This window comes from Salvelinus fontinalis, chromosome 2, assembly GCF_029448725.1.
Source record: "Salvelinus fontinalis isolate EN_2023a chromosome 2, ASM2944872v1, whole genome shotgun sequence".
Classification (NCBI taxonomy): Eukaryota; Metazoa; Chordata; class Actinopteri; order Salmoniformes; family Salmonidae; genus Salvelinus; species Salvelinus fontinalis.
The window spans coordinates 34,416,589-34,436,668 of NC_074666.1; the positions used below are offsets into that span (position 1 = coordinate 34,416,589).

Here is a 20,080-nt window from a genome sequence, read left to right on the forward strand (position 1 = left end):
TTCTCATTTCTCTCTCCTCTCCATTTCCTCTCCTCCCCTCACACTGATGTCTCTTCTTCCTTCTCTCTCCCTGTGTGTCAGTGAAGACGAGGGAGAGGGGAGAGAAAGAGACCTAGCCTGCTTTCTGCCGGCTCTGCATTATGAGAGGAGGAGAGAGAGGGAGAGAGAGCGAGGGAGAGAGAGCGAGGGAGAGAGAGAAAAAGAGAGAGGGAGAGAGCGCTAGCAGCAGTTAAGCAGAGAGACTGTGCCAAGAGGAGAAATGCAGCACTGCATTATGAAAGCCACAGGATAGGCCAAGCTCGCTCTGAGAAACCTATAGGAGAGAGAGAGAGAGAGAGAGAGAGAGAGAGAGAGAGAGAGAGAGAGAGAGAGAGAGAGAGAGAGAGAGAGAGAGAGAGAGAGAGAGAGAGAGAGAGAGAGAGAGAGAGAGAGAGAGAGAGAGAGAGAGAGAGAGAGAGAGAGAGAGAGAGAGAATATGTTGTATTCTGGGTTACTATGCATTTCCCTGCAATAGTACAGTATATAGCACCACCAGTTATTATCATTTAGTAGGGTATTTAGAACAAAGGACCAATTTGATCCAAGCTTTTCTTCAAACAGGGTTGACTTGAAAACAAACATTGCACTAGGCAGGTCTCTATTAGACTTTTGGTTTTGAAGGTCTGCTACGTGTGTACAATACAGGACTTTATGTCAGTTTCACTGCACATTTTCCCTTTTCTTCCTTACGGCTGACTGACATTCAGTGGTCCTTGATAGAGATGACGAGGAAACGTCTGATATGAACGCTTGTCATAGGAAACACCTCCTGTTCCTCTCAGTCGGAGCATGGGAGGAGACTTTGCATGCGGATTCTATTTCAGTAGACTTGGAGTGGAGCCACAGAGAGAGCTCCATCAACACACACACACACACCCGCACACACACACACACGCACACGCACACGCACACGCACACGCACACGCACACGCACACGCACACGCACACGCACACGCACACGCACACGCACACGCACACGCACACGCACACACACACACACACACACACACACACACACACACACACACCCGCACACACACACACACACCCGCACACACACACACACACACACACACACACACACACACACACACACACACACACACACACACACACACACACACACACACACACACACACACACACACACACACATACATACATACATACATACATACATACATACATACATACATACATACACAGAGAGAGAAGGAAAACGCAACAAGCTTTGATCTCTCTCTCCACATCTACACTCCCCTACGTATTTATTTGGAAGTGAAGCTAAGATGTTTAATATGGCTCTATACCACCATTGTGGATTTAAAATCAAGTGTTTTATATGAGGCGACAGTAGAGAATGCCACCCCTTATTTGAGGGTATTTTCATATGTATCTCTGTTATACCATTTAGAAATTAAAGCACTTTATGTATCTAATCCCCCCATTTGAAGTTACAGTGCCGTCAGAGAGTATTCACGCCCCTTGACTTTTTCCACATTGTGTTATGTTACAGCCTGAATTTAAAATATATTAAATTGAGATGTTTTGTCACTGGCCTACACACACTACCCTATAATGTCAAACTGGAATTATGTTTTTAGAAATGTTTAGAAATTAATAAAAATGAAAAGCTGAAATATCTTGAGTCAATAAGTATTCAACCCCTTTGTTATGGCAAGCCTTAACAAGTTCAGGAGTAAATATGTGCACACAAGTCACATAATAAGTTGGACTCACTCAGTGTGCAATAATAGTTTTTGACATAATTTTAAACACTAACATCTCTGTGACCCACACATACAAGTATCTGTAAGGTCCCTCAGTCGAGAAGTTAATTTCAAACACAGATTCAACAATGAAGACGAGGGAGGTTTTCCAATACCTCACAAAGAAGGGCACCTATTGGTATTCCATTTTTTTTTTTTAAGAAAAAACAGTCATTGAATATCCCTTTGAGCATGGTGAAGTACACCCAGTCACTACAAAGATATAGGCGTCCTTCCTAATTCAGTTGCCGGAGCAGAAGGAAACCGCTCAGGGATTTCACCGAGGCCAATGGTGACTTTAAAACAGTTACAGATAATAATGATGAGTGAGAATGTTACATAGGCATAAATATCATACCCCCCCAAAAATGCTAAACTCTCCCCTTATTGGTAATGGTGAGAGATGCATGTTTTGGGGGCATGATCTTTGCGCATCTGTAATTTTCTCACTCATCATTATTCCAGATTCATTCATGATTATCACGTTTGCATCCACATTAGAAGTATTAAGAAATATGTTATATTCTTGTTTACAATAAAAGTGACTCCAAAATGACACCATACATTTTTTACCATTCAGTTCTATTGGGCAGAACATAATCCAAAACACAACCAAAACCATCTGTAAATGTATTCAAAAGGTTTGCAGTGTCACAAGCTTTGTAGGCATTGTGTGCTAGGAATATGGAACCAAATACAAAACTTTAACTAAATGTAATACACTATAAGTGAATTTGTCCACATACTATGGCAACTTCAAATGGAGAGACTAGATACATAAAGTGTCCAAACAGTAAAACAGATACACTACCAGACTAAAAGTATGTGGACGCCTGTTCGTCGAACATCTCATTCCAAAATCATGGGCATTAATATGGAGTTGGTCCCCCATTTGCTGCTATAACAGCCTCCACTCTTCTGTGAAGGCTTTCCACTAGATGTTGGAACATTGTTGCGGGGACTTGCTTCCATTCAGCCACAAGAGCGTTAGTGAAGTCGGGCACTGATTTTGGGCGATTAGGCCTGGCTCGCAGTCGGCATTACAATTTATCCCAAAGGTGTTCGATGGGGTTGAGGTCAGGGCTCTATGCAGGTCAGTCAAGTTCTTTCACACTGACAAACCATTTCTGTATGGACCTCACTTTGTGCACAGGGGAATTGTCATGCTGAAACAGGAAAGGGCCTTCCCAAACTGTTGCCACAAAGTTGGAAGCACAGAATCATCTACAATGTCATTGTATGCTGTAGCATTAAGATTTCCCTTCAGTGGAACTAAGGGGCCTAGCCCGAATCATGAGAAACAGGCCCAGACAGTTATTCCACCTCCACCAAACTTTACAGTTGCCACTATGCATTGGGGCAGGTAGCGTTCTCCTGGCATCCGCCAAACTCAGATTCATCCGTTGGACTGCCAGATGGTGAAGCGTGATTCATCACTCCAGAGACAGCCTTTCCACTGCACCATATTCCAATGGTGGCGAGCTTTACACCACTCCAGACCATGCTTGGCGTTGCGCATGGTGATCTTAGGCTTGTGTGCGGCCATTCCATGAAGCTCCCGACAAACCATTCTTGTGCTGATGTTGCTTCCAGAGGCAGTTTGGAACTCAGTTGTCAGTGTTGCAACTGAGGACAGACAATTTTTACGTTCCACGCGCTTCAGCACTTGACGGTCCTGTTCTGTGATCTTGTGTGGCCTACCACTTCACGGCTGAGCTGTTGTTGCGCTGAGACTAGACATTTCCACTTCACAATAACAGCACTTACAGTTGACCGGGGCAGCTCAAGCAGGGAAGAAATTTGACGAACTGACTTGTTGGAAAGGTGGCGTCCTATGACGGTACCACATTGAATGTCACTGAGCGCTTCAGTAAGGCCATTCTACTGCCAAAGTCTGTCTATGTCGATTGCATGGCTGTGTGCTCGATTTTACACACCTGTCAGCAGCAGGTGTGGCTGAAATAGCCAAATCTACTACTTTGAAGGGGTGTCCACAAACTTTTGTATATATAGTGTATGTATGGAAATACCCTCAAATTAAAGGTGACATGCTTTACTGTCGCTTTATACTAAACATTTGATCTCAAATCTAAAATGCTGGAGCAAAGAGAAAAATTAAAGGTCTAACTTCCGCTGTCCAAATAAAAACACCTTTTGGCATTTCTAGGGCCATTAAGGCCTTGCTCATGTGTTGACTTAGATTCAGGGACAAAGATGATAAATTAACCACACATTTGTTATAGCCCAGAGTTTGAACAAAAGATGATGTGACATTTGGGGTTGTCTTGGTGTTTTTGACCAGACATAACATCAGTTGTTCAATCAAAAGGTATTTGTCTTCTTTTTCCTAAACAACCTTTTTTGTTAGGGTCATCACCTTTAAACTAGTGGTGATCAGTTATTTCTCTGTTTTTAAAAAACGAATTGGTTAAATTATTTTAATTCCATTTAGTTAAGTTTTTTTGTGTGAGCTCAATGTGCACATTGCAGTTTCTCTAACGATAACTCATATCCAGCCTGAACTGTGCGATGTAGTAGGGAGTTGTAGTTTCCAAAAGGTCAATATTCTACATAGTTCAGTGCATAAAACGGATTATTAACTACAATGACCATAATCCATTGCACATCTACTTGTCCAGTCTGTTTCTTTTAGGCCTGCTACTGAAGAGAGACAAATGCAGGATAGTGAGGGGATATAGAGAGCAGCTGTTGCTTCACGATCTCACCTGAAAATACATGATCTAAGTGATTGATAGTTGGCATTCAGCAGTCAGAAAAGTATGCCTTTTTGCTTTGAAGAACTACAAAATAGTGATTTTGTCAGACAGCATAGGCAACAGTTCTATAGAAATGGGATGACTTAGAATGAAAAAGTAAAGTAATCAAATAAACAAATGTAATATACACAACTGAAATATTTTATTAATGTAATGTGAATAAATTATGGTTAATAAGTGATAAGCAGTAATGGGCAGTCACTACCACCATGGGACTTTGATTGTTTTATTTATGTGTTGTTACAGCATTCAATCCAAATAATTGAAAGCGAAAGCGAAAACCGTGATTGTTTTTTAGTAATCGAACCGAAACTGAACCGACCTCAAAAAGCATTAATTGCTCAGCACTACTTTAAACAGAGACAGTGCTGTGCTTTTCTGTGGTGACTTCAAAAGATGATGCTTTGGATGACTGGGATCCATAGCCTTTTATTGAGACACTGTAGACTTGTGTGCAGACACAGGATGATTTTCATGGAATTCATGTAAAATCAACCTAAAATCAACCTGATTGAAAAGCTTGCCCTACTTGGTTGTAATCTTTAAATGGCCATGATGAACATAAGTATGACATTACGGAAGATCAATCCACCTACGTATAGACAGCAATAGAGAGACATGAAACATTGTATATGCTTCAATCTGCTGCAGTCATCCTGCACATTTCACACTATGCTTTGTTAGTCAGATCTGGTCATATTAGGCTTGGGTTTAATCATTTCATATTTTCTGGCATTATGCACCAAAGAGTAGTACTGTATGGAGATTGTAGCCTATATCTGAGAGATTTTCAGCATGCTGTACTAAACGAGGCAACAATCAGCACAGCCAGTGAGTAACACCCCTCCAAGGGAAAGCTGACATCATACTGGTGTACATGTTGGAGAGAAGCATGAAATCTCTCAGTTGAGAAATCCGACTGTTCATTACTTTATTTAACCTGTCTAGGATCAGCGTGCCGCTAGCGGCACTCCCCCCCCCCCCCCACTGAAAAACCAGTGCCGCGAAATTCAAAAAAAATATTTTTTTAAAATATTTAACTTTCACACATTAAAGTCCAATACAGCTAATGAAAGACACAGATCTTATGAATCCAGTCAACATTTCCGATTTTTAAAATGTTTTACAGGGAAGACACAATATGTAAAGATGTACATCTATTACCTAAAAACACATTAGCATATTCCACCATCTTTTATTTGTCCACCAACACCAGTAGCCATCACCAATTCGGCTAAACTAAGATATTTATAGCCCCTAACCAACAAAAAAACTCATTAGATGACAGTCTGATAACATATTTATGGTATGGGATAGGTTTTGTTAGAAAAAAGTGCATATTTCAGGTAGATGGCATAGTTTACAATTGCACCCACCATCACAAATGGACTAGAATAATTACAATGAGCAACGTGTTTACCTAACTACTAATCATCAAACATTTCGTAAAAATACACAGCATACACGAATCGAAAGACACAGATCCTGTGAATACAGACAATATTTCAGATTTTCTAAGTGTCTTACAGCGAAAACACAATAAATCGTTATATTAGCTTAGCACATAGCAATTAGCAGCCCAGCATTGATTCTAGCCAAAGTGAGCGATAAAAGTCAACATCGCCAAAAGATATTAATTTTTTCACTAACCTTCTCAGAATTCTTCCGATGACACTCCTGTAACATCACATTACAACATGCATATACAGTTTGATCGAAAATGTTTATATTTAGCCACCAAAATCATGGTTAGACAATGTGAAATGTAGACAAGCTGGTAAAGAAAACGTCCTTGCGCCACTTAGACAGTGATCTACTCTTATACATAAATACTCATAAACGTGACTAAAAAATATAGGGTGGACAGGGATTGATAGACAATTTAATTCTTAATACAATTGCGTTATTACATTTTTTAATTTATCCTTACTTTTCAATACAGTTTGCGCCAAGCGAAGCTACGTCAAAAAACATGGCGTCCTAAGCCACTAAAATGTTTCGACAGAAACACGATTTATCATAATAAAAATGTCCTACCTTGAGCTGTTCTTCCATCAGTATCTTGGGCAAAGGATCCTTTCTTGGGAGAAATCGTCTTTTGGTGGAAAGCTGTCCTCTTGCCATGTGGAAATGTCAACTACGTTCGGGATGAACTGAAAAGCGTGACCAACTTTTCACATCGTTGCAAAAATAAATGTCCCAAAATCGCACTAAACGGATATAAATTGCTATAAAACGCTTTAAATTAACTACTTTGTGATGTTTGTAACTCCTATAACGAGTGAAAAGATGACCGGAGAAATATAACAGGCTAAACTAATGCTTGGAACAGGAGAGGGTCGGTGTCTTCCACGCGCGTTACGCAGCAAGAAAAGACTTGCTAGCTAAAGGTTTTTTTCATTTGTAGGGCCTGTGAACGAGCAATCGAGCCCGTTGGAATCGTCATCACGTAAAGGCATCCAGGGGAAGACGTAAGAAGTGTCCGTATAGTCATAGCAACGACAGTGCCCGTTTAAATGACTTCAGAAAAGTGGCCAACGTTTCTCAAATCTGACTCCATGTCAGGGAAATTGCTGTAGAATGGGCTCTGTTCCACTTAGAGACAAAATTTCAACTCCTATAGAAACTATAGACTGTTTTCTATCCAATAATAATAATAATATGCATATTGTACGATCAAGGATTTTGTGGGAAGCCGTTTAAAAAATTAGCCACATTAGCATAAATAGTCTAAACAGCGCCCCCATCCCCAACAGGTTTTAACATCTGAGTTTGATTTTATCACAGTACCAGCAGGGTGCCTTTACCGTTACGAAATTGTATGTGATAAAAACGGCATATCAACTGAACTACCTCAGCTTATATTTAAACATACAAACAGTGAAATTAATTGTTGGCCATGTAAATGACAGTAGTTAGGATAAACTAAAACTAAGAAAATAACTTTGGTAGTGCAGATACTGTATATAACCACCATTCTCTCTCTCTCCTCTATGTGTCTTCAGGAGGGCCAGGAGCTGATCGATGAGAAGCCGGAGCTGCGTTCGGTGGTGCAGCAGAAGCTGGAGGAGATCAGGGAGTGCTGGACGGACCTGGAGAGCACCACCAAGGCCAAGGCCCGGGCTCTGTTTGAGAACAACAAGCCAGAGCCGGTGGTGAAGAGCTACTCAGACCTGGACCACCAGCTCTCTGGCCTGGAGAAACAGCCCCCTCAGCTGGAGCAGGCTCACCATCTGCCCACCTTCAATGAGCAGCTGCATAAATTCCAGGTGTCTATCTGTGGAGGCTGCTGAGGGGAGAACGGCTCATAATAATGGCCGGAACACAGCAAATGGAATGACATCAAACACCTGGAAACCATGTGTTTGATGTCTTCGATACCATTCCACTGACTCCGCTCCAGTCATTAGCACGAGCCCGTCCTCCCCAATTAAGGTGCCACCAACCTCCTGTGGTGTCTGTTTACTGTTATAGGTTGTTTTTTATGTTTTTTGTTTAAAGGCAGTTATTTTGTGACAAAGACTTTGTGCTTTGGACAACTTATATCAGAACATGGAGACTACATTTAAGAGTGTAACACAACACATTTCAACTACATTTTCAATGAGTTTATGTAATCTTTACAATCCATTCTACTGTCTGTTAATGCTATAGAAGCCGTTGTTGTGATTTTTCTGTGCCAAGTTCCCGCCCACCAGCCACTAGGTTGGTTGACATTAAAGAATGCACCGTATGCTTTGTTCTTAAAGCCGTCTAACCCATTACATAACATTGATACACAACACACACATAAGAAAATAGCTGAAAGTGCTGTTCAAGCCCATGTGCTGTGTGTTTGGGGCATCAGTCTCTCATCATCTAGCTCTAACATGACCTTTCCTTCCCTCGGGCTGGCCTTCCTCAGTCTCAGATGGGGGACTTGTACAAGGACGTAGGGGAACTAGGATCCCTCCAGGGGGTGTGCCTCCCCCAGCGAGGCAGCCTGGTGAAAGGCGGGGAGGGAGAAGGGGGCGAGCAGCCAGCTGTGGTGGAGACCCGCATTGTGCGCCTCATCGAGCCCCTGAAGGAGAGACGTCGCATCCTGCTGGCCTCCAAGGAGATGCATCAGGTCGCCCAGGACCTGGAGGAAGAGATAGTGAGTGACTGACACACTTCATTACTCCATGGTGCCTCCAGCCTTTCTTACTCTCTATCTATCCCTCTCTTCCTGGTATAACTTAATCTATCCATATATTCAGTTTGTTTCTATCCTATAGCCTCATAAGGTCTCTAATATGTTTTTCTAAATGTTTCTTATGTTATATGGCCAAAGGTTTAATATGTCTCCCATCCTTGATCAATTAAACCACCAGGCTCTCCTATCAATGAGATAGGTATGTACAGACAGTCACTGATGACAATTTGCTGATGTTATAGCTGTGGATCCAGGAGCGGCTTCCTCTGGCTTCCTCTAAGGATTACGGCAACAACCTGCAGAGTGTTCAGCAGCATGTCAAGATCAACCAGGTGAGAGACAGATTACCTCTATACAAGCACACAACACTATCTCCTCACAGCACAGTATCAACTCAATCACTAGCCCTGCTCAGCTCAGACCTAACTACAGTCCCCACAACACTAAACCATGGTTGTGTTCAGTAGGGAACACCGCCACACATTTCTGGTGAAGGAAAACGATAGTACCTCCCCAGATACTACCTCCCCATTTCACTCTGTTTGGAGGCGTTTTCTGCCAGCTGAACATGACCCCTGTCTCTTATTGGTCCGTCAGACGCTGCAGAGGGATCTGCAGGGTCGCCGGGCGCGGGTTGAGGAGGTGTTGGACCGGGCGGGGATCATCGCCTCTCTGCGGACCCCCGAGGTGGACTTTGTGCGCGAGGGGGCAGGGCACGTGCGTCAGCTTTGGGAGGTGCTGAGGCTAGAGGCGGAGAGGAGGTCTGTGATGCTGGATGTGGTGCTGCAGGCCCAGCAGTATTACAGCGAGGCGGCCAAGGTCGAGTCCTGGCTGGCAGGCCAGAAACTGCACCTCATCAGCGAGGAGAAGGGTATGGTACGTATGGCTGGCATGGTATCATGAGACTGAACTGGCAGGGTGGGCATGAGACTGGCCCATTGGTTAGTGGACAGTGCTCCAGGAGGACTTTTACCATAATTTGTCTGCTGTGCCTTTCTTTTACAAACAATTTACATCTGGGTGATGGTTTGTTTGTAAAAATGTATGTATCTGTGAACAAGGATTTGGTCCCTAATATGAGGTCCCTCTTGTGTAGGACGAAGCAAGCACCCTGCAGCTGCTGAAGGAGCACCTGGCCTTGGAGGCGATGGTGGAGAACTACGCTGAGACAGTGGGCATGCTCTCCCAGCAGTGTCAGAGGCAGCTGGAACTGGCACACCCAGACAGGCATGAGGAGACACACTGACAGTCACTCTCAGGCTCAGACTAGATCTAAACACATCCTTCAATGATACCCACAAACAACGGCTAATTTATTAGTGGAATTTTACCATAGACCATGGAGCAAATAAAATGATCTCAGTTTGTATAGGCTACAAAATGTCAGTGAATGATCCGTTCTCTTACTGTCTACTGTGTAAACATCACCCTCAATATCCCCTCTCTCTGTGGCAGTGAGGGGATCACCAAGCAGCAGTCCCACATAGACCGTCTGTACGTGTCTCTGAAGGACATGGTGGAGCACAGGAAGACCAAGCTGGAGCAGCAGTATTGGATGTACCAGCTCAACAGAGAAGTGGAGGAGTTAGAGAAGTGGATCACTGAGCGGGAGGCCGTTGCCAGCTCCACTGAGCTGGGCCAAGACCTGGAAGATGTCACGGTCAGTCTGTCAATCAATCAGTCAGGCAATCAATCAATCAATTGATGATTCATGTGCACAATCAGTCCCTGGCAAATGGCATTGTCATGTGTTTATTCAATAAACATAATTTGATGTGAGTATTTGGGGTTTCAAGTGCACCATAAACACAGAACTGAGTGAGACAAAACAAAATGTAATAAAAAGAGTGTCAATGAAATGGAAATGTGAAATATGATACATGCCCTGTATAACTTTGGTCCCAAGCTTATTTTGGTCTCTCTCTCACACAGATGCTACAAGAAAAATTCACCAAGTTCTGCTCAGAGACCAACAGCATAGGCCAACAGAGGATGGAGCAAGTGAATAAGATGGTGAACGAGATGATAGACTGCGGCCACACGGACGCGGCCACCATCGCTGAGTGGAAGGATGGACTGAACGAGTCATGGGCCGACCTACTGGAGCTCATGGAAACCCGAGGACAGATGCTGACAGCATCATACCAGCTGCACAAGTTCTTCACTGACTGCAAAGAGGTATACCTTAGTGTTTCCACAATATTATTTTCTAGGAGGGGGAACATAGGCCCCCAAATCAACATCAAGTTCCTCTTTGACCAAAATGTTTAATTGAAACCAATATCCAAATAAATGTAGGCAGAGGGATACAGAGCTAGGCAGAGAGGCCTGACCTGCCTGTACAATTGTGAAATAAACCCTAGTACGGCTCGGCTGGATTTATATTAGATAACATCAGACAGCGTAATGTTTTGGAGGTGCTGGTAGACCGTAGACAGTGTAGACACTGTGGTCTTGCTATTATCCTGATGTGTGAGGTACTATTTCTGAGGGTCTTGTGATGATGATGATGCTGTCTGTCCTGTGCTGTGCTGTAGGTCTTGGTTCAGATTGCGGGGAAGATGAGGCAACTACCAGAGGTGAGGGCGTGCCAAGCCAGCATCGCCAACCCGGCCACGCTGCAGAGGCTCATGCGCTCGTTTGAGCACGCCCTCCAGCTGCTTGTCTCACAGGTGAGTGTAAATTCCTCTATGACCTTGAGGAACATCAATGCTCTCTGGGTCTCCTCTAACACCCATCAGTCAAATAAGTAATTCTCCTGGAGGGCATAAGTATGTTACAGATGTTAACCCCAAGATACACAGGATACACACACAAACAGAATACCATTATGCGCACAGTAGCAAAGATGAAAGATATTGTGCACGGACTCGAGTCATACTTTTGCCTCAACCTCACACCTGATTAACTTGGCTGTAAACTAAACTGAAGACCAACTATGATTAGATGATGATTTGAGATGACAGAGGCATGTCCTGTGTGGTACTCCAGGTAAGGCAGCTGCAGGAGAACGCAGCCCAGCTGAGGGCCATCTACGCCGGGGAAAAGGCAGAGGCCATAATGAGCAAGGAACAGGAAGTGATGTCAGCATGGAAGGAGTTGCTGGTTTCCTGTGAGGCCAGTCGCGTGCAGGTCACATCGGTGACAGACAAGGTCCAGTTCTTCTCAGTGGTGCGTGAGCATCTCATGTGGATGGAAGGCATCATGGGACAGATTGGAGGGGACGACCCCAGGTAAGTAATTGAAGGTCTCCTTACCTGAACTGAAGTCTAATTGTCAGCCATTTTGTTAATATCATACCTCTGATACTTGACTTGAGAAATAGGCTCTGCTTAATTTACGGGTAAAAAAATAACTGTATCTGTAATGTATCTGTAATGTTCTATTTTAGTTACCATTTCAGGCTCTCCTAGTTGAGCTAATTCCTTCTTGGCTTGCACATACTGTAGGGTGTATGGTCCCATTCATGTTATGCAATAAAGCTCTCTTTACTGCCTAGTTTAAAAATAAAACGCTTAGCCACCTTGACCTTAATGTATTCTGCCATTCAGTTTTTGTTAATAGTATTTAAGTAGTCCTGATTCTTATTTTAATTTATGTATGACAGGATGTTCACATCGCTCATTTACTCTACTTTCTACAGTTAGTTTCTCAGTACACTAACCAGGCACTTGGCTAACATTTCACACATACACTTTACATACTACTGAACTAAGCCGGGCCAGCCTGTACTTCGCTGGCATGTTTACAGTATGTATCCACCATATAGTTACTAAAACCATGCTGGAAAGGACGACTTGAAAATAAAATATCCAAGCCAGCACAATAAAGTATGGTTTGAAACGGAACGATATAGTGTTATAATGGTAATAGGTCGCTCTCTTCACTGGACTCTTCTTTTCTGACATTTGCATGGTGTGCTTCCCTCCTGTCTGACCTGGTCCTATGGGGTGGCTTCTGCCAGGGATTCGTCCTCTGCGGAGGTGATGGTGAAACAACATGGTGAGCTGAAAGCCAAGATGGACGGCCGCAGTAAGACCCTACAACAGTGTGTCGAGCTGGGAAAGATCCTGTTGGCCGCAGGCAACCCAGCAGCTGAGGAGGTCAGCATCACACACAACACAACACACTGTATGCACAAAAACCACACAGCCTCACATACAACACAACAGTCTGTATGCAGCAAAGCAACACAACACTCTGTATGCAGAAAAACCGCACAGCCTCACATACAACACAACAGTCTGTATGCAGAAAAACCGCACAGCCTCACATACAACACAACACACTGTATGCAGCAAAACCACACGGCCTCACATACAACACAACACTGTATGCAGCAAAACCACACAGCCTCACATACAACACAACACTCTGTATGCAGCAAAACCACACGGCCTCACATACAACACAACACTGTATGCAGCAAAACCACACAGCCTCACATACAACACAACACTCTGTATTCAGCAAAACCACACGGCCTCACATACAACACAACACTGTATGCAGCAAAACCACACAGCCTCACATACAACACAACACTCTGTATTCAGCAAAACCACACGGCCTCACATACAACACAACACTGTATGCAGCAAAACCACACAGCCTCACATACAACACAACACTCTGTATGCAGCAAAACCACACGGCCTCACATACAACACACTGTATGTAGCAAAACCACACAGCTTCACATACAACACAACACTGTATGCAGCAAAACCACACAGCCTCACATACAACACAACACTGTATGCAGCAAAACCACACAGCCTCACATACAACACAACACTCTGTATGCAGCAAAACCACACAGCCTCACATACAACACAACACTCTGTATGCAGCAAAACCACACAGCCTCACATACAACACAACACTCTGTATGCAACAAAACAACACAGCCTCACACACAACACAACACTCTGTGTGCAGAAAAGCTGGTTGAATCAACGTAGTTTCCACATCCTATCAACCCCAAAAATGTATGTGATAACATGGAGAACTCATTGAATTTGTAAAAAGTCATCAACATAAGGACATTTCATATTTTTGTCACATAACTTTTAACCTAAATCCAAAGGCGTAACATCTTTTGTTGATTTCACGTTGAAATATTTGACAACTCAACCAAATGTAAATCAATACTAGACGTTGAACTGACATCTGTGCCCAGTGGATACACAACACACTAAGCAGCAAAACCACATTTCAATCATACAGTGTTACTGTAACGAAAAAATAACAATAGATATTGTATAAGTGTGTCTTCAATGATGTGTGTAAGGAGGTGTATCACTAAACCTCATATGATAATGAATACAATTCTCTGTCAAGACTGACTTAAAATATTTTGATAAATTGTCATTACGTTACATTTCTTGTAATCTTGAATGCACCCCATCTCTCTCTCTCTCTCTCTCTCTCTCTCTCTCTCTCTCCACAGATAAAGGAGAAGTTGGACACACTCCTGGCTAAGCAGAAGGATCTCTCTGAGAGATGGGACAAACACCAGGAAAAGCTACAGCGCAGTGAGTGACTCACTAGACTGTAAGGCACTGTGGAGGGAGCACAAAGAGATCTCAGGCAGCACTGCAGAATTTTTTATATGGAAGGAAGGAAGGGCTCGTGCTCAAGAGAAGTACTGGTTTTAGATCGTGCCTCAGCGAACGGCTTTCACTATGAATATTTATGTGTGTGTGTGTGTGTGTGTGTGTGTGTGTGTGTGTGTGTGTGTGTGTGTGTGTGTGTGTGTGTGTGTGTGTGTGTGTGTGTGTGTGTCTGTGTGCTTCAACAATCATTTCAACGTGACTAAACGAGACGACACGTTACAAAACAGTACAGCCATTTTTTTCTTGAGCGGAAGGGGGGGGCGGAACATAATTGCAAATAATATTTACACTGCAAATTGGTCACAATAATCACAAACAGATATAATATATAAACCTAATAATTTCAAACCTTGCTTACATTTGTATATGATCACGTCTCTCTCTATTATGTGTGGGAATACTTGGGAACAGAAATCCAAAATGTAAATCACTTGGAGCTGATTTCTTGTTATTTTACAGTCTTTTATGTCCCCAAAAAATAAATAATATATATTTATATATAATTATTTTTGGCTCAGAAAACTTGGGGAGCCAAATAAAACCACTGGCCCGCGGGGCCGCCAGTTGGGAAACCCAGACCTAGCACTAGAGTTGAGATAACCACCTGTAACTTTCATGTAAATCATTAATTGATGTCAGTGGGAGACAAATTCATGCCCATTCAGCATAAATGTGTACAGTATATGAGCTTTGGTTAATGTTAAAAGACTTTGTTATAATAAGAACTATCGAATTGAGCATGCCCATCTCTTCTTCTTTTCTACAGAGAAGGATCAGTTCCAGTATGCCCAGGAGACGGTGAAGGCGGAGGCCTGGCTGAAGGCCAAGGAGCCGCTAATCAACTCCAGCTCCAACTCCAGGGAGGCTGGGGGTGCTGGAGGAGAGGCCCAGGCTCAGACTGACGAGGTGGAGCAGCTCATCCTCCGCCACGAGGCCTTCCGTAAGGCTGCAGCCACCTGGAAGGAGCGCTTCAGCTCACTGAGACAGCTCTCCAACGTAAGCTCTTCTTTAGATAGATACAGACAGTCGACTGTAATGTACCACTGGCTCGTCATTGTTGGCACTGTCTGGTGACAAAGCAGATTTACTTAAGTCTTTGCTTATGTCTGTTGTCTAACATACAGTACCGGTCAAAAGTTTGGACACACCTACTCATTGTTCTTTATTTTCACTATTTTCTACATTGTAGAATAATAGTGAAGAGATCAACATTTTGCAATAACACATATGGAGTCATGTAGTAACATAAAAAGTGTTAACCAAATCAAAATATATTTTAGATTTTAGATTCTTCAAGGTAGCCACCCTTTGTCTTGATGACATCTTTGCACACTCTTGTTATTCTCTCAACCGGCTTCACCTGGAATTATTTTCCAACAGTCTTGAAGGAGTTTCCACATATGCTGAGCACTTGTTGGCGGCTTTTCCTTCACTCTGTTGTCCAACTCATCCTCCTCGCTGCTTCACGGTGGGAACTACACATGCGGATATCATCCGTTCACCTATTCTGCATCTCACAAAGACAGGGTGGTTGGAACCAAAATATCTCACATTTGGAGTCATCAGACCAAAGGACAGATTTCCACCGGTCTAATGTTGTTAAGGCTGTCAATGTAGTTCTCCTCCTCAGACGAGGAGGAGCATGGATCAGACCAAGATGCGGAGAGGTAAGTGTTCATGATTTAATGAAACAACAAGAAAACACTTAAACCTACAAAATAACAAACGTGACTAACCTTAAACAGTCCTGTGTGGTCCAAACACTGACACAGGAAACAAACACCCACAAAACACCAGTGAAACCCTGGCTGCCTTTGTATGACTCTCAATTAGAGACAAACAATACACACCTGTCTCTAATTGAGAATCATACCAGGCCGAACACAAAACCCCACATAGAAATACAAACATAGACAAACCCACCCAACTCACGCCCTGACCAACTAAAATGAATACAAAACAAAGGAAAAGAGGTCAGGAACGTGACAAATGTCCATTGATTGTATTTCTTGGCCCAAGCAAGTCTCTTCTTCTTATTGGTGTCCTTTAGTAGTGGTTTCTTTGCAGCAATTCGACCATGAAGGCCTGATTCACAGTCTCTTCTGAACAGTTGATGTTGAGATGTGTCTGTTACTTGAACATTGTGAAGCATTTATTTGGGCTGCAATTTCTGGGGCTGGTAACTCTAATGAACTTATCCTTTGCAGGAGAGGTAACTCTGTGTCTTCCTTTCCTGTGGTGGTCCTCATGAGAGCCAGTTCCATCACAGCGCTTGATGGTTTTTGCGACTGCACTTGAAGAAACTTCCAAAGTTCTTGAAATTTTCCGGATTGACTGACCTTCATGTCTTAAAGTAATGATGGACTTTCGTTTCTCTGCTTATTTCAGATGTTCTTGCCATAATATGGACTTGGTCTGTTACCAAATAGGGCTATCTTCTGCATACAACCCCTACCATGTCACAACACAACTGATTGGCTCAAAGAAATTCCACAAATTAACCTTTAACAAGGCACACCTGTTAATTGAAATGCATTCCGGGTGACTACCTCATGAAGCTGTTTGAGAGAATACTAAGAGTGTACAAAGCTGTCATCAAGTCAAAGGGTGGCTACTTTGAAGAATCTCAAATATAAAATATATTTTGATTTGTTTAACACTTTTTTGGTTACTACATGATTCCATATGTGTTATTTCATCATTTTGATGTCTTCACTATTATTCTACAATATAGAAAATAAGACAAATAAAGAAAAACCATTGAATCAGTAGGTGTGTCCAAACTTTTGACTGGTACTGTATCTGTTAGGATTTTGTTTTCTTTCTTAGCCAAAGGGTTTCGTTCAGAAGTTTGATTAAATAGTTTAGTTGTCTAGTTTAGACAAGAAAGGTATTTTAAGTACAGTTTGTCCGGTCTAGTTTGCCAACTCTATACCTGCTAATTGTTTTGCTGTTATGTTTTTCATTACTCTTCACTGCAATCTTGACTTTCAGGCAGAGAAGCTGAGAGAAGAACAGAGCAGCAAGCCTGCCCCAACGCCACTCTCCAGTCGGAGGATGTTCCCATCATCCTGCCTCACTCCGACCTTTCCCCTTGCTACCTCAACTCTGCTGAGGCAGACGGTGCAGCTGCATATTGAGCCCAGGCCCAAGCAGACTAGTCTGGGGATGGCTGCCTCTGCCTCCACTGCAGCCCAGAGGTTGGGTTCTACCATTGCCAGCTACATTCCTGTCATGAATGGCTCCAGTTACCATGGACTGGACCATCAGAGCAGCAGCGGGGGGTTGGAGAGTTCTAACTACCCTGGGCTAAACCATCAGGCCGGTGGAGGTGTGGACAGCAGCTCCAGTTACCTTGGAGTGAACCATCAGACTGCCCCTCCGCCAGTGGATAGTTCTGGCTACCTTGGACTGAACCATCAAAGCAGTGGGGGTATGGGTAGTCCAGGTTACCTGCCGCAAAATCAAAGCAGTGGGGGTATGGGTAGTCTAGGCTACCTGCCGCAAAATCAAAGTAGTGGGGGTACAGGTAGTCCAGGCTACCTACCGCATAATCAAAGTAGTGGGGGTATGGGTAGTTCAGGCTACCTGCCGCAAAATCAAAGTATTGGGGGTATAGTTAGTCCAGGCTACCTTGCGCAAAATCAACACAGTGGTGGTATGGGTAGCTCAGGCTACCTTGCACAAAATCTAAGTAGTGGGAGTATGGGTAGTTCAGGCTACCTGGCTCAAAACAATCAAAGCAGTGGTGGTATGGGTAGTTCAGGCTACCTGGCTCAAAACCAAGGTAGTGGGGTTATGGGTAGTTCAGGCTTCCTTGCGCAAAACCAATGTAGTGGGATTATGGGTAGTTCAGGGTACCTTGCGCAAAATCAAAATAGTGGTGGTATGGGTAGCTCAGGCTACCTTGCACAAAATCTAAGTAGTGGGGGTATGGGTAGTTCAGGCTACATTGCACAAAACCAAGGTAGTGGGTGTATGGGTAGTTCAGGGTACCTTGCGCAAATCCAAGGTAGTGGAGGTATGGGTAGTTCTAGCTATCTGCCTCAAAGCGGTGGGGTCATGGACCCCAAAATGGCATATGCGTGGCAGCATCTGAAAGCCGACTGCATGCAGCCCAGGATCAACCATATCCACAAGGCTGTCAACCCCCTCCTGGAGGCCAGCAGGGCGCAGAGGGAACAGTTTGGGGACATCCCCATGGTAGACATGATCGGGCCAGAGTCCGGCCTGGAGCTCCTCCATGGCAGGCTTCAAAGGGACCCCCGCGGCAGCCGCTCCGACCCCCAGATGGACCACCTGCGGCGGGAGAGGGAGTACAAGCTGGGCCGCCAGACCTCCAGCGAACAGGAGATCCAGGCACGGCTCAACGAGCTGCCAATGATCGTGCGTCAGGAGCGCTATAGGCGACGCCTGGAGAGACAGTCGTCCAGCGAGCAGGAGGGCAGTGGGAAGGCTAGGACACCGAGGCAGGAAGACTCCAGCGACATGGAGTCAGCCAAGGAAGGCTCTGACAAACGCTCAACGTGAGTCCAGGACTGCCTGGTCATAGCCTTAGCAGTGCTTGCTTGTGCTGTCTGTTTTTGTGGCAACTCATTTCACATGCTCATTACAAAAACAGTTGTTTCTTGTCAGCAATGTCCACTGTGATCCAAAAACTTTGATTTGGAAGGTGACTCATGGCAGAAACTGTCTCATTACAGAGAGAAGAGAGCCACCACAATGGCTGAGATTGTGGAGCAGGCCCAGGAGAGAGAGGCAGCACAAGTAAGTTATTTCACATGGATTTAACAGTATTTCCTATTTTGATACATTTATCTTGTGTACATTTTATATTTCGTTTTTGTGTAGTGAAGATACAGTTTGTTAAGCCAACCAGGCCGGCTTTCTGAATGACACACCTCTGTCCTGTCTGTTCCAGGCCAGAGGGGAGACGTACCGCCCCACCAGCAGCCTCTCAGCACCCGTGACCTACGAGCGCCCGCGTGCCCGAGACCGCCCCAAACCCCGCAGGAGACCCCGCCCCAAAGAGCCTGAGGAGAAGCGCCGCTCTCGCTCGGCTCCAGCCCAGAGTCCGGCGCAACTCTTGCCGCCCTCACACACTGCCCATAACGAAGGCTTCCTGTACCGCAAACACGACTTTGAGGGCCACCAGAAGAGTCCCAGCAGGTGGGCTATCCACCGACTCACAGTTACACACACCACATACCACATACCACACCACACACTTCACCACACCCACCCTACTACACACCACACACATAGCACACCACAATGCACACCCCACCACACACCACACCCCACCAAACACCACACAACACACCCCACCACACACCCCACAGAATTAAACGGTTACTGTAGATCACTAAAGGATATATACAGTACTCTATTGCCATACTATGACACACATATCGATACTCTATGAATTCACTTTGGAAAAAAGGAGAAACAATAATATGTTGCACAATAAGCTGTTCTTGTTTTGCAGTAAGTCGTGGGTGAACTTGTATTGCGTGTTGTCAAAAGGAGAGATCATTTTCTACAAGGACGCCAAGAGCATCACCACACCTTACAATGAAGAAACCCCACTCGACCTGAGCGTCTGTATTTGTGATAGCACCATGGGATACAAGAAGAAGAAAAATGTCTTCGTTATCAAGTATGGCTTGATGAAGAGGATATTTTTTTACTCCAACTTATTTC

General features: G+C 44.0%; 1 protein-coding gene across 1 annotated transcript in view; it reads left to right on the forward strand.

The window, feature by feature from the left end:
* LOC129817560 (spectrin beta chain, non-erythrocytic 4-like) overlaps positions 1-20,080 on the forward strand; it is a 33,807-nt gene that overhangs the window by 6,892 nt on the left and 6,835 nt on the right. The window contains exons 2-17 of the mRNA XM_055872944.1: positions 7,591-7,854; positions 8,490-8,720; positions 9,002-9,091; positions 9,357-9,635; positions 9,856-9,986; positions 10,215-10,419; positions 10,692-10,937; positions 11,297-11,431; positions 11,751-11,992; positions 12,724-12,862; positions 14,212-14,296; positions 15,144-15,373; positions 17,372-18,903; positions 19,081-19,144; positions 19,299-19,546; positions 19,866-20,036. Coding sequence (XP_055728919.1) covers positions 7,591-7,854; positions 8,490-8,720; positions 9,002-9,091; positions 9,357-9,635; positions 9,856-9,986; positions 10,215-10,419; positions 10,692-10,937; positions 11,297-11,431; positions 11,751-11,992; positions 12,724-12,862; positions 14,212-14,296; positions 15,144-15,373; positions 17,372-18,903; positions 19,081-19,144; positions 19,299-19,546; positions 19,866-20,036 — 4,292 coding nt within the window. The remainder of the gene's footprint in view (positions 1-7,590; positions 7,855-8,489; positions 8,721-9,001; positions 9,092-9,356; positions 9,636-9,855; positions 9,987-10,214; positions 10,420-10,691; positions 10,938-11,296; positions 11,432-11,750; positions 11,993-12,723; positions 12,863-14,211; positions 14,297-15,143; positions 15,374-17,371; positions 18,904-19,080; positions 19,145-19,298; positions 19,547-19,865; positions 20,037-20,080) is intronic.